Source organism: Papio anubis, chromosome 11 (genome assembly GCF_008728515.1).
Source record: "Papio anubis isolate 15944 chromosome 11, Panubis1.0, whole genome shotgun sequence".
NCBI lineage: Eukaryota > Metazoa > Chordata > Mammalia > Primates > Cercopithecidae > Papio > Papio anubis.
The window spans coordinates 31306639-31326890 of record NC_044986.1 but is presented as its reverse complement, the minus strand read 5'-3'; the positions used below and the strand labels follow the sequence as shown (position 1 = coordinate 31326890).

Sequence of the window (20252 nt, the reverse complement as noted above, 5' to 3'; positions counted from 1 at the left end):
GTGATCCACCCACTTTGGCCTCCCAAAGTGCTGGGACTACAGGTGTGAGCCACGAGTCATGGCCAGAAACAACTTAAATATAATTTAAATAATGATACATTCAGCCGGGCACGGTGGCTCAATCCTGTAATCCCAGCACTTTGGGAGGCCGAGACGGGTGGATCACGAGGTCAGGAGATCGAGACCATCCTGGCTAACACGGTGAAACCCCGTCTCTACTGAAAAATACAAAAAACTAGTCGGGCGAGGTGGCAGGAGCCTGTAGTTCCAGCTACTCAGCAGGCTGAGGGAGGAGAATGGCGTAAACCCGGGAGGCGGAGCTTGCAGTGAGCTGAGATCCGGCCACTGCACTCCAGCCTGGGCGACAGAGCGAGACTCCGTCTCAAAATAAAATAAAATAAATAAATAAATAAATAATGATACATTCATAAAATAGAACTGGTGCTAAAGGCTCAGTAAATATTTAGCTAGTGAATGGATTAACATATTGTTACATGAAAAAAAGCAAATCGTAAAACCATATATACAGATTGATCCCATATTGAACAAAAGACCAGTTTGTGCCCCTATATATTTTTCCATTCATAGAAAAAAGTATCAATGAATACACACTAAAAGGAAGAAGGGGGTTAAATCTACATTTTTTCCTCTAAACAGTTTTGTACTTTTTGAAATTTTTTTGTGCTTTGTAATAAAGTTATTTAAAATAGAAAAATAATATGAAGTAGCTTTTAAGTGGCAAATGAATGAAGAGTAGAGACAGTGATGGACCGTAGAAATACAGAGCGGGATCCCTCTTGACTAGGATAACCAAAGCCTTTCCTAGATTAAATAAGACATGAAATCCTTTGAGGTTCAAGTATTCCATGCCGACACATAGGCAGGAGAACACCTGTTGTCTTTAGGGAACAGCAAGGAGACCTGGATCAGCAAGAAACAAATTTGATAGAGAAGGCAACCTAAGTTTCTGAGTAGCAGCAGAGAGGGCAGAGAATGCGATCTTTTCCGATTAAATTTGCAGTACTGCCGCAGTATGGGATTAGGTGAGGATTAGCGCTTGGAGCGCAAGTGCCCACTAGGGGGTGGTGTTTCAAAACATATATAGGCCCACTTCGACCCATTTGGACTAAAGTGAAAGGAACGTACAGCAGGTAGAACGACGAAGAGGACGTTCCAACAGTTGGACAGGTTAACCACAATAAAATACGCAAATATTAACTTTCCCCCTTACTGCTAAGCGCTCCCTAAATCGGTATCCCAGTGTACCACGAAACTAAACCCTACAGGATGTCTAGAGCTAGTGCCAAACGGTCCCCACGTAAAGCGACTACTACTCCCAGGAACCTTCGCGCGAGGCCAGGGCCTTCTTCCAGGGTGCAAGTGGGTCTCGCCGCACGGCCCTCTGGGATTCGTAGTCTTGCAGTGTCATTCGGGAGTTGTAGTTCCCTTCCCACAATCGGCTGGGCGAGGCGGCGCCGGCGATCAGAGCAGCGCTGGGTGTTCAGGGGCCAAGATGGCGGCGCGCCGGGGACTGAGAGACGGAGTCGCGCCGCCCCCGAGTGGGGGCCCCGGCCCGGACCCTGGCGGGGGAGCCCGCGGCAGCGGTTGGGGAAGTCGAAGCCAAGCGCCGTATGGCACTTTGGGCGCTGTGAGCGGCGGGGAGCAGGTGAGAGGGTGGCTGGCGGCCCGCGGCTGGCAGCAAAGCGGTGTGTGCCGGGCGGTGACACGTGGACGCCACAGGAAAGGGAGGAATCGCCTGGGAGTCGATGCCGGGTGGCCGCGGGAGCCGGGCCGGACCAAGAGGACCCTAGGCCGTTTGCTGGGGGTAGGCGGGCAGAGGCAGCGTCTCTACGGCCATTCCTGGGGGACGCCGGAGGGGCAGAGCCGGGTGTCGGAAACATAACCCGCGGGTGGGGGTCAGGGGTTCGGACTTGGGGTCGAAGGCTGAGACCTCCCTGTAAGGATGCCCAGTGGGGCTCCCTGAGCCCGGCGCCGCAGTTCCCTTTTCGGAGCCACGTGGGGTGGGGGGAGCAATTTTCCCGGGAGAACTTGTCTGCCTCCCCTCCCCCTCTAGGCGGCCGGGGCATCCACGTGGGTCGGGCTCCTGGTGGAGGGGGGCGCAGGCTGCGGGTCCACGTGGGGGCGGGGACGGAACGTCCACGTGGCTTCAGTCCGAGGCTGTCGGGCATCTAGTATCGGCCTTGGAGCCTCGCTGACGCGAACTGGGTGTGTCTCCACCGGTCCCGCCATCTCCTGCCGGGGCGAGAGGCCCGGGCCGGGAAGGAAGGTAAGGGCTGCTAGAGTCAACTTTGTTCAGAGCCTTGGAGGTTTTTTTTCCCTGCTGCTTGGGTGCGCAACGTCTCTCCACTGCTGATGGTGAAGGACTCTCCAGATGTTCCGGGTGTTTGTTCCCTGCGGATGGCGGAGTGTGATGGGGAGGGTAGAGGGCTGAGGCTGAAGGGTTGTGGAGGAGTGAGTTTGTGGCGCTTCTGTCTGACCGGCTTGGGGTGGGTTGTGAGTCACGGGCATTGGCGTTTTGGTTGCTTTGCAGTCTTGCCTTATTAGTGATTCAAGGGGCATGAGGAGTGTCAACATATACCTGGGACAAGGTTAAGAAAGGGAAAGGGAATCCTCTTCTCTCCTCACTTTTTCCTCCAGCATCTCTTTTGGGAAGGCATGCTCCTGTAATCTGACACACAGAAACTGGGGTGGTCCGTATTTAAGGCTCTTTGGATATTTTGATGGGGATGGGAAAAGTTGGAGGCGGTTTGAGAACTATTCAACATGTTCAGTAGTTGAACATCTACTGGTTGAGGGGGAATTCTGTTAGATTTTTTTTCTTGGCTTTCAAAAAGTGTTATTGTCCTACTCTACAGTGGAGGGCTTCTTAGAAGTTTCCACCTAGGGTGGAAGGGGCAGGAATTAGTTTGAACTGTTATCTCAAACAATTAAACTGAGTCCTTGACAGCGTTTTTTGTGTGTTACTAGGTGGGAGTTGGGCTGCAGGCTGCCTGGTAATGTCAGGTCCGGCAGACCAATCTAGGCCCTTGCCCAGGGGAGAATGGTTTCTGGGACAAGAATTTGGGAGCGCTAATCCCTTCTCCCCTACTTTCTCAGAGGTCACATCTTTCGGGGCTGGTGCTGCCTACCTACCAGAGCCCCAGGGACTAGGCTGGAATCTCAAGACAATGCCTACCTAGCTCTCTATGAACCATTCATTTTCACCTCCATCAGGTGTCCAGTCAGAGAGATGCCCTCACACCTGACCTCACCCATCACTCAATTCCCAAATAGCACAGGGAGAGGCAGGAAGGATCCAAGGTCCAGCTCTAATAGGCATTAAGTGATAATTTGGGATTGGAGAGGATCTCATGGAGAGATTGTCATTCCCTTTCCCCCAAAACCAAAGATGGGTATATGTGAGCTGGTCAGTCAACCAGTTATTTATTGAAATACCATTATGTTTAGGCACAGGGGATACACAGGTAAACCACACAAACATGGTCTTTATCCCTCAGGATCTATGTTTGAATTAGGATAGAACATGATAAATAATAGTGAATGAGACAAAAGTGCAGGATATTTGGGTTTATGTAATTGGCAGTAGTGATCTACTTTGCAGAGTCTGGGAAGGGACATTTAAAGCTGAGATGTTAAGACTGGAAAACCTTTAATCAGGGAATAGTGAAGGCCTCAAGGAGGAAGAGAGCATGGCTTATTGGAGAAACCGAGACCTGTACTGCAGAGTAGTGGGAGAGGACACGCTGGAGCAGAAGTCTGGTGGGGAAGACTTTGTAAGCTATATTAAAGAGTTTAAACCTAATCCTAAGAGCAGTAAAATACCATTGAAGGGACTTAGGGAGGGTCTCAGGCAGTGATCAGATATGCATTTAAAAAGCTTCTGGCTGTTTTTGAACCCTGGAGGGAGAAGGTTTGGTGGGGGAAAGCTAGTTGGGAGGTTTTTGAAGTTAGAGGTGCTGATGGCTGGCTCACTTTTAGCCTGGGCTTAGCACTTGGATGATCTTGGTACTCTGGGAGCTGTGCTATTTGGGAATTGAGTGATGAGTGAGGTCAAGTGTAAGGGTGTATTTGACTGGACACCTGATGGAGGTGAAGATGAGTGGTTCATAGAGAGCTGGGCATTGTCTTGAGATTCCAGCCTAGTTGCTGGGGCTCTGGTAGGTAGGTGGTGGCAGAGGAAGTGGAGTTGCAGCCTCTTGGCTCATCCTGGAGTGTTTGCTGAGCCAGGTGCTATTCAGGTGCTGGTTTGTAATTATAGGATTGTGAAGGCCTGGGAGGAGTTAGTGCCTAAAACCTACCACCTTTCACTTATTCTCTGGGCCTGGCCTCCTAACGCGTCCTTAACCAACCTTTCCTTTCCCTGGGCGTTGGTACCCAGCTCTGTTAGGAGGGTATATATTGTGGTGGTGGGGGGGGACACCTGTTGCTTTTTTCTTTTGGAAGTGGTGCAGAATTTCACTTTGCAGAAGGGGAAAAGAAAAGTCTTGCCTGTCTGTATGTGATCCTGTTCTCAGGCCTTTTTACTTCATGTTTCCTATACAGTAGTTTCCCCTTATCCACAGTTTCTGTTAACCTGCCGTCAACTGGGGTCTAAAAATACGTGAGTACAGTACAGTGAGATATTCTGAGAGCCAGGGAGAGACCACATTCATGTAACTTTTATTACAGTATATTGTTTTAATTGTTCTGTTTTATTATTAATTTCTTATTGTGCCTAATTTATAACTTAAACTTCATCGTTGGTAGGTATTGTATGTATCAATACATACCAATGTATTGGTAGTATCTGTGGTTTCAGGCATCTACTGGGGGTCTTGGAACTTATCCCTCTAGGATAAGGGGGGACTACTGTAGCGGAGATCCCTGTGGCTCTGGCCTCACCACTACCATTCTAGTCCCTTCTGGCCCTGCCAACACCCACACTCTTGACAGGTCTGGGCGGGCTGCTTGATGCCTAACACAAGAGACCATAAATGCTGCTAGTTCTTAGAGGAGTGTCGGGTGGGGCCTTTCCATCTAGGGAATCAAGCTTTCTCTTCACTTGCTCTCACCTGGTAGGAGTGGGGAAGAGGCCCTTTGCTTGGAATTACCATTGAGAGGTTGAGTGTCTCACCGTTGAGCTTTCAAAATAAGTGTCAGCCGGGCGTGGTGGCTCCTGCCTGTAATCCCAGCACTTCCGGGGGCCGAGTCGGGTGGATCACTTGAGGTTAGGAGTTTGAGACCAGCCTGGCCAATATGGTGAAACCTTGTCTCTACTAAAAATACAAAAATTAGCTGGGCATGGTGGTGGGCGCCTATAATGCCAGCTGCTCCGGAGGCTGAGGCAGGAGAATCGCTTGAACCCAGGAGTCCAAACCCAGGAGTTTCACGGGGCTGGGGGTAGTGGGGTGGGGTGTGATTGCCAGAAAACTTAATGCTGCAGAAAAGTCTATGATTTTAGAGTTGTGAGGAGAGATCACCGTGGGCTGGAAGCTGGGGTGTCTTCTTGAAGAAGATAGGATTTGCACTAAGCAGAGAGCAGAGACCTAAATGGGGTTTGAGGTAGGTGAGGTTGTTGCAGCTGCAGCTGTCTCTTTGCTGACCTCTTTTGCTTTGGTGAGCCCCTCAGACTGTTATCTTCACTGCTGCCAGTAGATGATTCTGAACAATCTTGATTTTTCTGATGTTTTTACTCCCGGGTTTTAATCTCCTGTGACTTTAGCTGTTTCTGGTTGGAGCCGAAATGTTTTTCTGCCCCAGAAGGTCCTTGAAAACTGCCATCCTGGCTGGGGCTTTTGCTCGTAGGTTGTGCTTCTCTGCCCTGCTAGCCCGGAAGTTTGGCAACAGTGGGGCAGCTGCTGAGTTTGGGCCCAGCAGTGGAGGGTACCTGATTTATGGAGCATACCAATCAGCTGCTGCCAGAGGGCTCATACCCTTCTCGCCTTCTTCTCTGCTCCAGGTGCTGCTGCACGAGGAAGGGGGTGATTCTGGCTTTGTCAGTCTGTCTCGGCTGGGCCCATCTCTGAGGGACAAGGACCTGGAAATGGAGGAGCTAATGCTGCAGGATGAGACGCTGCTGGGGACCATGCAGAGCTACATGGATGCCTCCCTCATCTCCCTCATCGAGGATTTTGGGAGCCTTGGAGAGGTGAGCTGGGGCTGGGCTTGGATATCTTCAAGCAGGAGCTTTACATGGGAGGCTCTAGCTAAAATTCTTGGCATGGCTCTGCTCTCCCAGGACCTTAGCTTCTTCCTGGGTGCCCAACCTGAACCCTTCAAGTGTATTTTTTGTCTCTAAGAGGGAAATAGGCTGCAGGCTGCCAGATTATGTCCCATGTAAGAATTCCTTGCCTAACTTGGACTGTAGTCCAAGGCCTTTCCCACTGTTTAGGCCCCTGAACTGCATGTCCAGAGGGTTCTGATCTCTGTTTTTGAGCTCATTTCTAGCCTAGCCGATGGTTGTCTGCTGAGCGTCCCACATCTTATTTGAGGGTAGGGGAATGTGTGAAGCCCAAGCTTGAGTCAAGTCTGACAGGTCCCTGTTGACACCAGAGAGCTGGTGGATGGTAACTGAGATCGGAATCTATGCCTTCTGGTATTCAGATCCCTCTTGCTGCCCCATTAGCTGAGTTGAACCTGGGAGACTGATTCTTTCGATATCCAGTCCTTAGTGGCATAGTAGGTCATTAGGGATGTTGGTAGGACCTTCTGGTTGTTTTTCTGGAGCAGAGCAGGTTATCTCTGGAGGACCAGAATGAAGTGTCGCTGCTCACGGCTCTGACGGAGATCTTGGACAATGCAGATTCTGAGAACCTTTCTCCATTTGACAGCATTCCTGATTCGGAGCTGCTTGTGTCACCCCGGGAGGGCTCCTCTGTGAGTGTGGGACCAGGGGAAGGGGATTGGTATAAAGTTTAGACCCATGCCTGTGGACCTACTCATATAGCTCTGAAGCATAGACTGATCTCAGGTCTTTCTTTCCTCTTAGCTACACAAGCTGCTTACTCTCTCTCGGACACCCCCAGAACGTGACCTCATCACCCCAGTTGACCCATTGGGGCCCAGTACAGGCAGCAGTAGAGGGAGTGGGGTAAGCCTGACCTAGGGGGCTTCAGAAACTCCCAGGTGGGAGGAATGTGTGGGGACAGGTCTGGAGAATACTTTCCCAAAGAAGACTCCTCCTGAGACTTCTCTTCTCTCCTGCAGGTTGAAATGTCTCTTCCAGATCCCCCTTGGGACTTCTCCCCTCCTTCTTTCTTAGAGACTTCTTCCCCCAAGCTTCCCAGCTGGAGGCCCCCAAGATCAAGACCACGCTGGGGCCAATCCCCACCTCCCCAGCAGCGCAGTGATGGAGAAGAAGAAGAGGAGGTGGCCAGCTTCAGTGGCCAGATTCTTGCTGGGGAGCTTGACAACTGTGTGAGCAGTACCCCGGACTTCCCCATGCATTTGGCCTGCCCTGAGGAGGAAGATAAAGCAACAGCAGCAGAGACGGCAGTGCCAGCAGCTGGTGATGAGAGCATCTCCTCCCTGAGTGAGCTGGTGCGGGCCATGCACCCATACTGCCTGCCCAACCTCACCCAACTGGCATCACTTGAGGCTGAGCTTCAGGAGCAGCCAGATGATCTGACGCTGCCTGAGGGCTGTGTAGTGCTGGAGATTGTGGGCCAGGCAGCCACAGCTGGCGATGACCTGGAGATACCAGTTGTGGTGCGACAGGTCTCTCCTGGACCCCAGCCTGTGCTCCTGGATGACTCGCTAGAGACTAGTTCTGCCTTGCAGCTGCTGATGCCTACACTGGAGTCAGAGACGGAGGCTGCTGTGCCTAAGATAACCCTCTGCTCTGAGAAGAAGGGGTTGTCATTGAACTCAGAGGAGAAGCTGGACTCAGCCTGCTTATTGAAGCCCAGGGAGGTCATGGAGCCAGTGGTGCCCAAGGAGCCTCAGAACCCACCTGCCAATGCAGCACCGGGTTCCCAGAGAGCTCGAAAGGGCAGGAAGAAGAAGAGCAAGGAGCAGCCAGCAGCCTGTGTGGAAGGCTATGCCAGGAGGCTGAGGTCATCTTCTCGTGGGCAGTCTGCCGTAGGTACGGAAGTGACCGCTCAGGTAGACAACTTGCAGAAACAGCCTCAGGAAGAACTTCCAAGAGAGTCTGGGCCTCTCCAGGGTAAGGGGAAGCCTCGGGCTTGGGCTCGGGCCTGGGCAGCTGCCTTGGAGAATTCTAGCCCTAAGAACTTGGAGAGAAGTGCTGGACAATGTAGTCCTGCTAAAGAAGGCCCTCTAGACCTCTACCCCAAGTTGACTGACACTATCCAAGCCAACCCTGTACCAACCCATCTCTCATTGGTCAACTCTGCCCAAGCCAGCCCCATGCCAGTTGACTCTGTTGAAGCTGATCCCACTGCAGTTGGCTCTGTTCTAGCTGGCCCTGTACCTGTTGACCCTGGATTGGTTGACCTTTCTTCAACCAGTTCAGAACTGGTTGAGCCTCTCCCTGCTGGGCCAGTGCTGATCAACCCAGTCCTGGCTGACTCAGCAGCAGTTGACCCTGCAGTGGTTCCCGTCTCAGATAACTTGCCACCAGTTGATGCTGTCCCGTCTGGCCCAGCACCAGTTGATCTAGCACTAGTTGACCCTGTTCCTAATGACCTGACTGCAGTTGACCCAGTGCTAGTTAAGTCCAGACCAACTGATCCCAGACGTGCTGCAGTGTCATCAGCCCTGGGGGGTCCAGCCCCCCAGCTCCTCCTGGAGTCAGAGTCCTTGGACCCACCAAAGACCATCATCCCTGAAGTCAAAGAGGTTGTGGATTCTCTGAAAATTGAAAGTGGTACCAGTGCTACAACCCATGAAGCCAGACCTCGGCCTCTCAGCTTATCTGAATACCGGCGACGAAGGCAGCAACGCCAAGCAGAAACAGAAGAGAGAAGTCCCCAGCCCCCAACTGGGAAGTGGCCTAGCCTTCCAGAGACTCCCACAGGACTGGCAGACATCCCTTGTCTTGTCATCCCACCAGCCCCAGCCAAGAAGACAGCTCTACAGAGAAGCCCTGAAGCGCCCCCTGAGACTTGCCTTGTGCCTGTAGGTCCCAGCCCTGCTTCTCCTGGTCCTGAGCCACCTGTAAGCAAATCTGTGGCCTCAGCTCTCACTGAGCAGGTACCATCCCAGGAGATGCCATTGTTGGCGAGACCTTCCCCTCCTGTGCAGTCTGTGTCCCCTGTTGTGCCCACACCTCCCGCAATGCCTACTGCCCTGTCTTTCCCTGCAGGTGGGCTGGGCATACCCCCCAGTCTGCCGCCACCTCCCTTGCAGCCTCCTAGTCTTCCAGTGTCTATGGGGCCAGTCCTACCTGATCCATTTACTCACTATGCCCCCATGCCACCCTGGCCTTGTTATCCTCCTGTGTCCCCTTCTGGCTATCCTTGCCTGCCCCCCCCACCGACAGTGCCCCTAGTGTCTGGTACTCCTGGCGCCTATGCCATGCCTCCCACTTGCAATGTGCCTTGGGCACCCCCTCCTGCCCCAGTCTTACCTTACAGTTCCACCTGTACCTATGGGTCCTTGGGTTGGGGCCCAGGGCCTCAACATGCTCCATTCTGGTCTACTGTACCCCCGCCTCCTTTGCCTGCAGCCTCCGTTGGGAGAGCTGTTCCCCAAGCTAAGATGGAGTCTAGGGGCACTCCAGCTGGCCCTCCTGAAAATGTACTTCCCGTGTCGATGACTCCTCCCCTCAGTGGGCTACCTAGCCACGGAGCTCCACAGATAGAGCCTACCAAGGTGGAGGTCAAGCCAGTGCTTGCATCTCCCCATCCGAAACATAAGGTGTCTGCCCTGGTGCAAAGTCCCCGGCTGAAGGCTCCAGCGGCTCCAGCATGTGTGTCTGCTGAAGGTGTGACTGTTGAGGAGCCTGCATCAGAGGGGCTAAAGCCTGAGACCCAGGAGACCAGGCCCAGGGAGAAGCCCCCCTTGCCTGCTACCAAGGCTGTTCCGACACCAAGGCAGAGCACTGTCTCCAAGCTGCCTCCTGTCCACCCAGCCCGTCTAAGGAAGCTGTCCTTCCTGCCTACCCCACATACTCAGGGTTCTGAAGATGTGGTACAGGCTTTCATCAGTGAGATTGGTGAGTGCCACACAGTTCCCCTACATAGTCCCCAAGTTGGCTGGGGGACTCTTCTCTAGAACAGGATAAGCCACCCTGATGAGGCTGGCCTTTGTTGGATTTCTTTGGGGGAGTTTTTTGTTTTCGTTGTTTTGTTTTGAGACGGAGTCTGGCTGTGTCGCCAGGCTGGAGTGCAGTGGCGCAATCTCGGCTCAAGGCAACCTCCACCTCCCAGGTTCATGCCATTCTCCTGCCTCAGCCTTTCAAGTAGCTGGGACTACAGGTGCCCACCACCATATCCAGCTAATTTTTGTATTTCTAGTAGAGACGAGGTTTCACCATGTTAGGCAGGTTGGTCTTGATCTCCTGATCTTGTGATTCACCCGCCTCAACCTTCCAAAGTGCTGGGATTACAGGCGTGAGCCGCTGCGCCGGAACTTTTTTTTTTTTTTTTTTTTTGAGATGGAGTCTCCCTCTGTCACCCAGGCTGGAGTGCAGTGGTGCGATCTTGACTCACTGCAACCTCCGCCTCCTGGGTTCAAGCGATTCTCCTGCCTCTGCCTCCCCAGTAGCTGGCATTACAGGTGCTCACATCCACACCCGGCTAATTTTTATATTTTTAGTGGAGGTGAGGTTTCACCATGTCGGCCAGGTTGGTCTCAATCTCTTGACCTCATGATCCCCCCGCCTCAGCCTTCCAAAGTACTGGGATTACAGGTGTGAGCCACCGTGCCTAGCCTGTTTCTGTTTTTAAGAGATGAGGTCTCCCTGTGTTGCCCAGGCTGGACTTGAACTCCTGGGCTCAAGTGGTCCTCCCACCTCAGCCTTCCAAGTAGCTCGGATTTATAGGCACAGATGTGTGCCACCATGCCTGGCTGTGGAGGGTTCTTCAGAGGCAGAGCTCTGGGTTGGTTTGAATCCTTCATGCTTTGTGCTGCTACCTTGGTTCACTTAGTACAGAGGGCAGGGGGAGTGGAAAGGGAGAAGTGAGATGATTTGGGGGCTTCCTGGGACCTGTGTACTCAGTTGATAGGGGCTCGTTTTCAATCCTGTGTTGTGTGCCTCCACAGGAATTGAGGCATCGGACCTGTCCAGTCTGCTGGAGCAGTTTGAGAAATCAGAAGGTGAGGGAACATGGGTAGTTTTGTTCCAACTCTTTTTTTGGTGATACTCCTTTTGGGCCTAGCCCTGTAGTTGCTTTAACTAGGGTGAGAGGGGACAGCCTTAGCCACTAGAGCAGCTCCCTAATTGGAAGATGGAGACAAGATTGAACTGTGATGGTAATCCAAGCTAGGGACGGCAGTGATACAGGAAGGAAGGTATTATAAAAGAGTAGACTGAGAATCCAGGCTGGGCGCAGTGGCTCATGACTGTAATCCCAGCACTTTGGGAAGCTGAGGCGGGCGGATCACGAAGTCAGGAATTTGAGACCAGCCTGGCCAACATGGTGAAACCCCATCTCTACTAAAAATACAAAACTTAGCTGGGCGAGGTGGCGGGTGCCTGTAATCCCAGCTTCTCGGGAGGCTGAGGCAGGAGGATTGTTTGCACCCAGCAGACAGAGATTGTAGTGAGCCAAGATTGTGCTGTTGCATTTTAGCCTGGGCGACAGGGTGAGACTCCGTCTCAAAAAAAAAAAAAAAGAATCCAAGCAGGTTGGGGTTGTTTAGGGACGTTTTTCTAGAGGGAAGTAGCTTTCAGGCTGGACATTGAAAGACAGGTAGGAATTCACAGAGAGAATATGTGTGGCAACTAAAGGCAAAGGGTAGGTATAGGAAGAATGGCATATGGCACATTCGAAAGGCAATGAATAGCTGGCTTTCTCAGTATAAGGCATGGATGTAGGTGCTATGGAGAACACTGTATCCTGTTCTCAAGGAGCTTACGGTCCAACTGGGGAGAAGAATCTACAGAAATGATTCCTGAGTTGGTAACAAGGCAAAATAGAAAATGTGATTTATAGAATGAGAGTAGGCTGTGAGGCCAGGAAGCTAGTTAGGCAGATCATAGATCACCTTGAACACTAGGCTTATACATTTGGACTTTATCTCAAATTCAGTGGAGGAATGTGGGTGTTTCTGAGCAGAAAAGAGACATGATTAAAAATAGTACTTGGTCATCCACTGGAGGAGACTGGATCTCTTCGGGGAGATCCCAACAGGGAATATATAGGCAAAGTGGATTTTCCTCCTTTGGGTCTCAAAGCAAGCCCTTCTGTGCCGCCTCAGTTAGAACATCTGGTTGGGCTTTTAACTAGTATGGTTTCTTTGCAGCCAAAAAGGAGTGTCCTCCTCCGGCTCCTGCTGACAGCTTGGCTGTAGGAAACTCAGGGTAAGTATGGAGATGTGAGCGAGTTACCCTACAGCTGTTGGTCAGCAGCCGGCTGACACTCCAGGACCATCAACTGGATGCGTCTGTTGCAGGGACGTTGTAGTCAGCTCTAGAGTCTTTCCCTGTTTCGCCACCCCTAACTCTGCCCATCACTACTGGGCAGTATCTTGGGTGGTGAGGTGAGGACGGGCATGTTCACTGCCCTCCAGCTGATTCCAATCAGGGGTTCCAAATGTCCTGGAGGTACCTTTTATCTCCTGGCAAGTCATGCCTTTGGGGATTTCTTGCCTTCATTTAATAACACTTCAAGTTCACTCAGTGCTGGTAATGTTGTAACTTAAAGTGGAGGAAGATATTAATGGCTAGGACTCATTTTTCATGTTCATGGTCCTCCATCCTGTTCTGCCAAGCATGTTCCCCTCCACATTGATTTCAGGTTGGTTTGAGCTGGGCAGGTGAGACTCCTGATGTGAAGGAGGTGGCGGGTATTCAAGGTCATAGCCAGCCTGCCTCTTGGAATTGGGCAGGGCTGAGTTGAGACCCAATCTGTAGTTCAGTCAATAAGACCCTTTTGTGCAGGAAGAAGATGATGGGGGCAGTTTGTGCATCCCATTTTTCTCTGCACCCACCCCCTCCCGTTGATTTGTGAGAAAGGCAAATGTACAAGATGTTGAGGAGGCAATGAATCAGGCTTTCCCTTTTCCCCCCCGCCAGCGGCGTTGACATTCCCCAGGAGAAGAGGCCCCTAGACCGGTTACAAGCCCCAGAACTGGCCAACGTGGCAGGTGGGTTCAGGGTGGGGAATTCTGCCTGTGATTAGTCTATGCGGCAACAGTTGCTGAGCCTACTCCAAATCAATTGTGTGTAGGCATTAAGGATATAGAGATCTGATCTCCAGCCTTGAGGTACTCACAGTCTAGAGGGCAGATGTGTAAACAAATGAGCATGTTGAGTATCAGGTGCTATGTTACAGCCTATGGGCCGGGCACAGTGGCTCACGCCTGTAATCCCAGCACTTTGGGAGGCCGAGGCAGGTGGATCACTTGAGGTCAGGAGTTTGAGACCAGCCTGGCCCACACGGTGAAACCCTATCTTTATTTAAAAAATACAAAAATTAGTTGGGCGTGGTGGTACACGCCTGTAGTCCCAGCTACTTGGGAGGCTGAGGCAGGAGAATCACTTAAATCCAGGAGGCGGAGTTTGCAGTGAGCTAAGATTGTGCCGCTGCGCTCCAGCCTGGGCGACAGAGCAAGACTCCATCTCAAAAAAAAAAAAAGAAAGAAAGGCTGGGCGCGGTGACTCACGCCTGTAATCCCAGCACTTTGGGAGGCTGAGGCGGGCGGATCACGTGGTCAGGAGATTGAGACCATCCTGGCTAACACAGTGAAACCCCATCTCTACTAAAAATACAAAAAAATTAGCTGGGCGTGATGGTGGGTGCCTGTAGTCCCAGCTACTTGGAAGGCTGAGGCAGGAGAATGGCGTGAACTCGGGAGGCGGAGCTTGCAGTGAGCCAAGTTCGCACCAGTGCTCTCCAGCCTGGGCGACAGAGCGAGACTGTCTCAGAAGAAAAAAAAAAAAGGCCGGGTGTGGTGGTTCACGCCTTTAATCCCAGCAGTTTGGGAGGCTGAGGCAGGTGGATCACGAGGTCAGGAGATTGAGACCATCCTGGCTAACACAGTGAAACCCGGTCTCCGCTAAAAATACAAAAAATTAGCTGGGCGAGGTGGTGGGCGCCTGTAGTCCCAGCTACTTGGGAGGCTGAGGCAGAAGAATGGCGTGAACCCAGGAGGCGGAGCTTGCAGTGAGCTAAGATCGCGCCACTGCACTCCAGCCTGGGTGACAGAGTGAGACTCCGTCCCACCAAAAAAAAAAAAAAAAAAAAAACCTATGGATTACAGTGAGATGTGAAGAGGGACAGTCAGGGTAGGGTTATATAGAAACTAATATCCTAAGCTGAGGCTTGAGAAACTATCAATCAGGTGGTAGATTTAGGGGAGAGGACATTCTAGGAAGACGGAGCAGCTTGAATGAACTGAAGAAACAAAACCAGCCAGGTATGTTTTGGGGAATTGTGAGTGGCTTGGTTTAGCTGGAGTGTAGTAGCTGATCAGGGCAGTGGGCAGAGGTAAAGCAAGAGATAAAATTGGAGTGGTAAATAGAAGGTCAGATTATAGGGACCTCAAATGCCATATTAAGCTCTTTGGACTTTATCCTATGCATTGAAGAAACTTTACCAGATTGGTTTTTGGGTGCTCCATCTAGCAGGAATATAGAAGACAGGTGGATGACTCTGAAACTGGAAGTGGGGAGACCATCAGAATATGACTACATGAGTAGGCAAGATGCAGCCTAGAAGTCAGGCAGTACTGGGTGGAGGGGGCGGATCTGAGAATGGAGAGCTAGACTGTAGGACCTGCCCGCCAGCTAGGTCTGGGTAGTGAGAGGATGAGGGCTTTAGGAAGACCGTAGCTGGCTGGATTTCTCTTGCTGGTTCCCAAGTTGGGGAACATGGGGAAGGAACAGTTGAAGCAGTGGGAGAAGTTGGGCTGCTTACCTTGCTTGGTGTACTTTGTGAGATGAGGTGGGGGTCTCTGGAGGCTATATACACAGTATTTGGAAGTGTAGAACCGGATCTCACCCTGCTATCTCCATCCTCCCTCCCCACCACAGGGCTCACCCCTCCAGCTACCCCTCCCCACCAGTTATGGAAGCCCCTGGCTGCTGTCTCACTGCTGGCCAAAGCCAAATCTCCTAAGTCCACCGCCCAGGAGGGAACCCTGAAGCCTGAAGGAGTTACGGAGGCCAAACATCCAGCTGCAGTTCGCCTCCAAGAAGGGGTCCATGGCCCTAGTCGAGTCCATGTGGGCTCTGGGGACCATGACTATTGTGTCCGGAGCAGGACTCCCCCAAAAAAGATGCCTGCCCTAGTCATTCCAGAGGTGGGCTCCCGATGGAATGTCAAGCGCCATCAGGACATCACCATCAAACCTGTTTTGTCTTTGGGCCCAGCTGCCCCTCCGCCCCCATGCATAGCTGCCTCCCGGGAGCCACTTGATCACAGGACTAGCAGTGAGCAGGCAGATCCCTCAGCGCCCTGCCTTGCCCCATCCAGCTTGCTGTCCCCTGAGGCCTCACCCTGCCGGAATGACATGAACACTAGGACTCCCCCTGAACCCTCAGCCAAGCAGCGGTCAATGCGCTGTTACCGAAAAGCCTGCAGGTCAGCCAGCCCCTCAAGCCAAGGCTGGCAGGGCCGCCGAGGCCGCAACAGTCGTTCTGTCAGCTCTGGGTCCATCCGGACCAGCGAAGCATCTTCCTCCTCATCCTCATCGTCGTCTTCCTCATCCCGATCTCGGTCCAGGTCCCTCTCCCCCCCACACAAGAGGTGGCGAAGGTGAGCTTTGATGGCCCTGTAGGTTCTCTCCATTTAGGAAGTTGACGTACTTCTGTGGTTTACTTTGAAAGCTTTTACACATTGACTTTGGTACTTCCAGGCGCTAAGGCTTCTATTTCTGTCTTTGGCTTTTGTGTTTTCCCTTTTCCGGGATTGTTGAAGGAGGCAAGCTGTGAGACGATTGTTTCTGTCCCCTGTTGGAGTTTGGGGTATCAGTGAGGTCTCCTGCTTCCTTGAGACCTGCCGTGGGGAGACTTTTAGGGTTTGAGTTTGACCCTGTTGATTTTTTTCACATACTGTATCAGCCTTCATTTTTGGTATTCTGGGTGCTATGTGAGGTAGTGGGTTACCTGTTAATAGAAAATAGTTCTTCCCTTAATCATCTGCTGAGGAAGGTGTCTGGGGCAGTTCCTTTGGGTGTCGCTATGGCCTCATCTATTTCCTGGCAATGTCTTTTTTTCTCCGTAACCAAGTTTTCCCACTTAATGAGTAATTCTTGAATTTTGGAGATGATATATATCTTCAGAACTGGCCCATACTACAAGTCTAGCAGTTACCTCTCTCTTTACCATGCTCACAGTATTTCCATGAGACCTGGTAGGGGAGCAATAGTAACCCAAAAGACCCAGGATTGGCCCCAGCACCACAGATAGCTGGGTGTGAGACCTAGGGCTCAGCCCTCTCCCTGAGTCTCCATTTATTGTTCTTCCTCTTTCTGATTTGTTAAGTATTTTTCAATTTTTAATTGCACAATTGAAAATAAATGTGATCTCTTCCAAAACACTCCACAACATTCTAGGTACACCTAAAGTTCCACGAAGGGCTTCAGTTTGTTCATCTGTGAAGGAAAATTGTTCTTCTAGACCTCTTCTACTCTGCTTTGTCTTTGGTCCTGAGCTTCCTGAAAGAAAGATAGGACTGGGGCCTGGGTGAGAGAAGCAGAGTATACTTGAACCACTCCCAGCATTCCTGCATGCCCTCTTTTTCTTCAGGTCCAGCTGTAGTTCCTCCGGACGTTCTCGAAGATGCTCTTCCTCTTCTTCGTCATCATCTTCCTCTTCGTCTTCCTCATCCTCATCATCCAGTTCCCGAAGCCGCTCACGCTCCCCATCCCCCCGCCGAAGAAGTGACAGGAGGCGGCGGTGAGCACGTGTTTAGGGAGCACCAGGCACCTGGCATGCAGGTGCCTAAGAGTTCTGAGTCTTGAATTGTCTTATGTTTGGGGAGCTGACGACACCTTCTCTTGCCAGGTACAGCTCTTATCGTTCACATGACCATTACCAAAGGCAAAGAGTGCTGCAAAAGGAGCGTGCAATAGTGAGTAGAGGAACAGGTCATGGGAGGAGGGGGCTTACCCGCTGAACCTTGAGCTCAGAGAGCTGCCTGCAGCTGTAGCCCTGGCTCATGGTATGCTGATTTTTTTTCATTTCCAAACATAGGAAGAAAGAAGGGTGGTCTTCATTGGAAAGATACCTGGCCGCATGACTCGATCAGAGCTGAAACAGAGGTTCTCCGTTTTTGGAGAGATTGAGGAGTGCACCATCCACTTCCGTGTCCAAGGGTAAGCTTGAGCCCCAAGGTCAGGATGTTCTTTCTATCCCATTCATCTACCTTGATGTTTCTTTGTCTTGCCTCTTTGCTCTGGTGTGCTGAGCAATATGGGACACCTTCATTTCTGCAGTCACAGGGTTGGCCACTGGGAATGAGAAGAACCACCTCTGTACCCTGGGGTGCTGTGTCTCCTCCATGGCATGGGCCCATATAGTCACTCCAGCCCCTGCCTTACCCTCTTCCTACCAGGGACAACTACGGCTTTGTCACTTATCGCTATGCTGAGGAGGCATTTGCAGCCATCGAGAGTGGCCACAAGCTGCGGCAGGCAGATGAGCAGCCCTTTGATCTCTGCTTTGGGGGCCGAAGGCAGTTCTGCAAGAGGAGTTATTCTGATCTTGGTGAGTGGAGGGAGGGCCTAAAGCTTTGGAATACTTCATCCCCTCCCCACAAGGGTTCCTAACCCTTTGTGAGTGGGGCTAGGCAGACTTATCTTAGTTTGACATACAAAGAACCCAAGGGGGCTGGGTGCAGTGGCTCACGCCTGTAATCCCAGCACTTTGGGAGGCCAAGGTGGGCAGATCACGAGGTCAGGAGTTTAAGACCAGCCTGGCCAACATGATGAAACCCCGTCTCTACCAAAAATAGAAAAAATTAGCTGGAGGTGGTGGCACGTACCTGTAATCCCAGCTACTCGGGAGGCTGAGGCAGGAGAATTGCTTGAACCCGGGAGGCGGAGATTGCAGTGAGCCGAGATCACAGCACTGCACTCCAGTCTGGGCAACAGAGCGAGACTGTCTGAAAAAAAACAAAAAAAGACTCAAGGGGTGAAAAAACAAAAAAAGACCCAAATGGGGACTGGGGACTCTATCTCTTTGACTTAAAATTAGAGCAGTTTTCACTCCATCCGTTTTTGGGATGGGAGATAGCCATTTGCAGACCCTGTGGTTGGGAAGTGTGGTCAGAGACCTTGAAGTTTGTCTTTACCTTTATAGACTCCAACCGGGAAGACTTTGACCCTGCACCTGTAAAGAGCAAATTTGATTCTCTTGACTTTGACACATTGTTGAAACAGGCCCAGAAGAACCTCAGGAGGTAACCTTGGGCCCTTCCCTGCTACCCTTTTTCTCCTTTGGAGGTGCCCAACCTCCTCCACCCCTTCCCCTACTCTAGGGGAGAGAGCTGCTAGTGAGATGACTGTTTTATAAAGAAACGGAAAAAAGTGAAATAAAAAATGTGTTGAATCAGATTTTTTAAAAAGGGTATTTGTTTTTTTATAACAGGTATTGAAACAAGTTAACTTGCATTCCTATGTAAGATAGGTGGGGCTGAGGGGATCCCCAGTGTTTGGAACATAAGTCACTATGCAGACTAATAAACATCAACTAGAGAGAACTCCCAACTGCTGTTGTGCTTCTTTGTATGGTGCTAATGCCAAATGTATTCACTTTTCCTATCTGAACATGGTCCAGGGACATGCTTCTCCCTGGTCAGGTGCAAAAATCCCACTGGATTTGAAACTTGGTTCCTCAGATGTCTTGTCTAAAATGAGTCATTTAGGACAGTGCTTCTCAACTTTAAAGAGAATTCAAATCATCTAGCGATCTTTTTAGAATGTAGATTCTGACAATGGGATGATGACACCGTCCAGGAAGGGTTTTTGATAACAAGGACCTAGAGAAGCTCACATTTGTTTCAAAGAAAGGTTTTCTAAACTGGGACTGGTGTATACATTCATCATGTCAGTTATGTTCATTTTACCCTCTTCCTACCAGGGACAACTACGGCTTTGTCACTTATCGCTATGCTGAGGAGGCATTTGCAGCCATCGAGAGTGGCCACAAGCTGCGGCACTCTCGCAGTTTGAGCACACTGCATGGTGCAACAGGTGCTCAGATGTTTTAAATAATGCATGTCGGGCGCGGTGGCTCAGGCCTGTAATCCCAGCACTTTGGGAGGCAGAGGCGGGTGAATCACGAGGTCAGGAGATGGAGACCATCCTGGCCAACATGGTGAAACCCTGTCTCTACTGAAAGTACAAAAAATTGGGCCGGGCGCGGTGGCTCAAGCCTGTAATCCCAGCACTTTGGGAGGCCGAGACGGGCGGATCATGAGGTCAGGAGATCGAGACCATCCTGGCGAACACGGTGAAACCCCGTCTCTACTAAAAAATACAAAAAACTAGCCAGGCGAGGTGGCGGGCGCCTGTGGTCCCAGCTACTCGGGAGGCTGAGGCAGGAGAATGGCGTAAGCCCGGGAGATCCGAGACCATCCCTGGCCGAGGCCACGGTGAAACCCCGTCTCTACTAAAAAATACAAAAACTAGCCAAGGGTGGGCGCCTGTGGTCCCAGCTACTCCGGGGAGGCTGAGGCGGGAAGAGTAAGTAGCCGGGGCCCGAGGCTTGCAGTGGCAGGGCCAGCCACTGCACTCCAGCCCTGGGGCTGACAGAAGGACTCGTCTCAAAAAAAAACAAACAAAAAAACTGTAGTCCCAGCTACTCAGGAGGCTAGTGGGAGAATAAGTAAGCCAGGGGCCGGGCTTGCAGTGAGCTGAGATCTGGCCACTGCCTCCGGCCTGGGTGACAGAGTGAGACTCCGTATCAAAAAAAAAAAAAAAAAATTGGCCAGGTGTGGTGGCCGTTGCCTGTAGTCCTAGCTACTTGGGAGGCTGAGGCAAGAGAATGGCATGAACCCGGGAGGCGGAGCTTGCAGTGAGCCCAGATTGTGCCGCTGCACTCCAGCCTGGGTGACAGAGTGAGAGTCTGTCTCAAAAAAAAAGAAATAATAATAATGTATGCATGTGGATAGAATAGGAAGCATGGGGAAGAGGGAACTGTGGAGGTTGGTTTTTTTTTTTTTGCCTTTTTTTTTGTTTCT

At 51.4% G+C, this 20252-nt stretch overlaps 1 protein-coding gene across 5 annotated transcripts; it reads left to right on the top strand.

Annotated features, from left to right (window-relative positions):
• The first annotated feature begins 1443 nt into the window (after nt 1-1443).
• On the top strand, nt 1444-18770 carry PPRC1 (PPARG related coactivator 1). Of its 5 annotated transcripts, none has more exons than XM_003904171.4 (14): nt 1444-1666; nt 5960-6148; nt 6730-6876; nt 6989-7090; nt 7207-10117; nt 11167-11220; nt 12370-12427; nt 13142-13212; nt 15101-15824; nt 16817-16966; nt 17075-17141; nt 17264-17385; nt 17625-17776; nt 18371-18770. In XM_003904171.4, the coding sequence occupies exons 1-14, from the start codon at nt 1514-1516 to the stop codon at nt 18472-18474; spliced, it is 5004 nt and encodes a 1667-aa protein (XP_003904220.2). In that variant the 5' UTR covers nt 1444-1513; the 3' UTR covers nt 18475-18770. The 5 variants fall into 5 exon arrangements, with proteins under 5 accessions (XP_003904220.2, XP_021799311.2, XP_003904221.2 ...); XM_009215238.4 differs by lacking the exon at nt 1444-1666 and adding an exon at nt 5408-5562; XM_021943619.2 differs by lacking the exons at nt 12370-12427; nt 13142-13212.
• Nucleotides 18771-20252: the final 1482 nt, after the last annotated feature.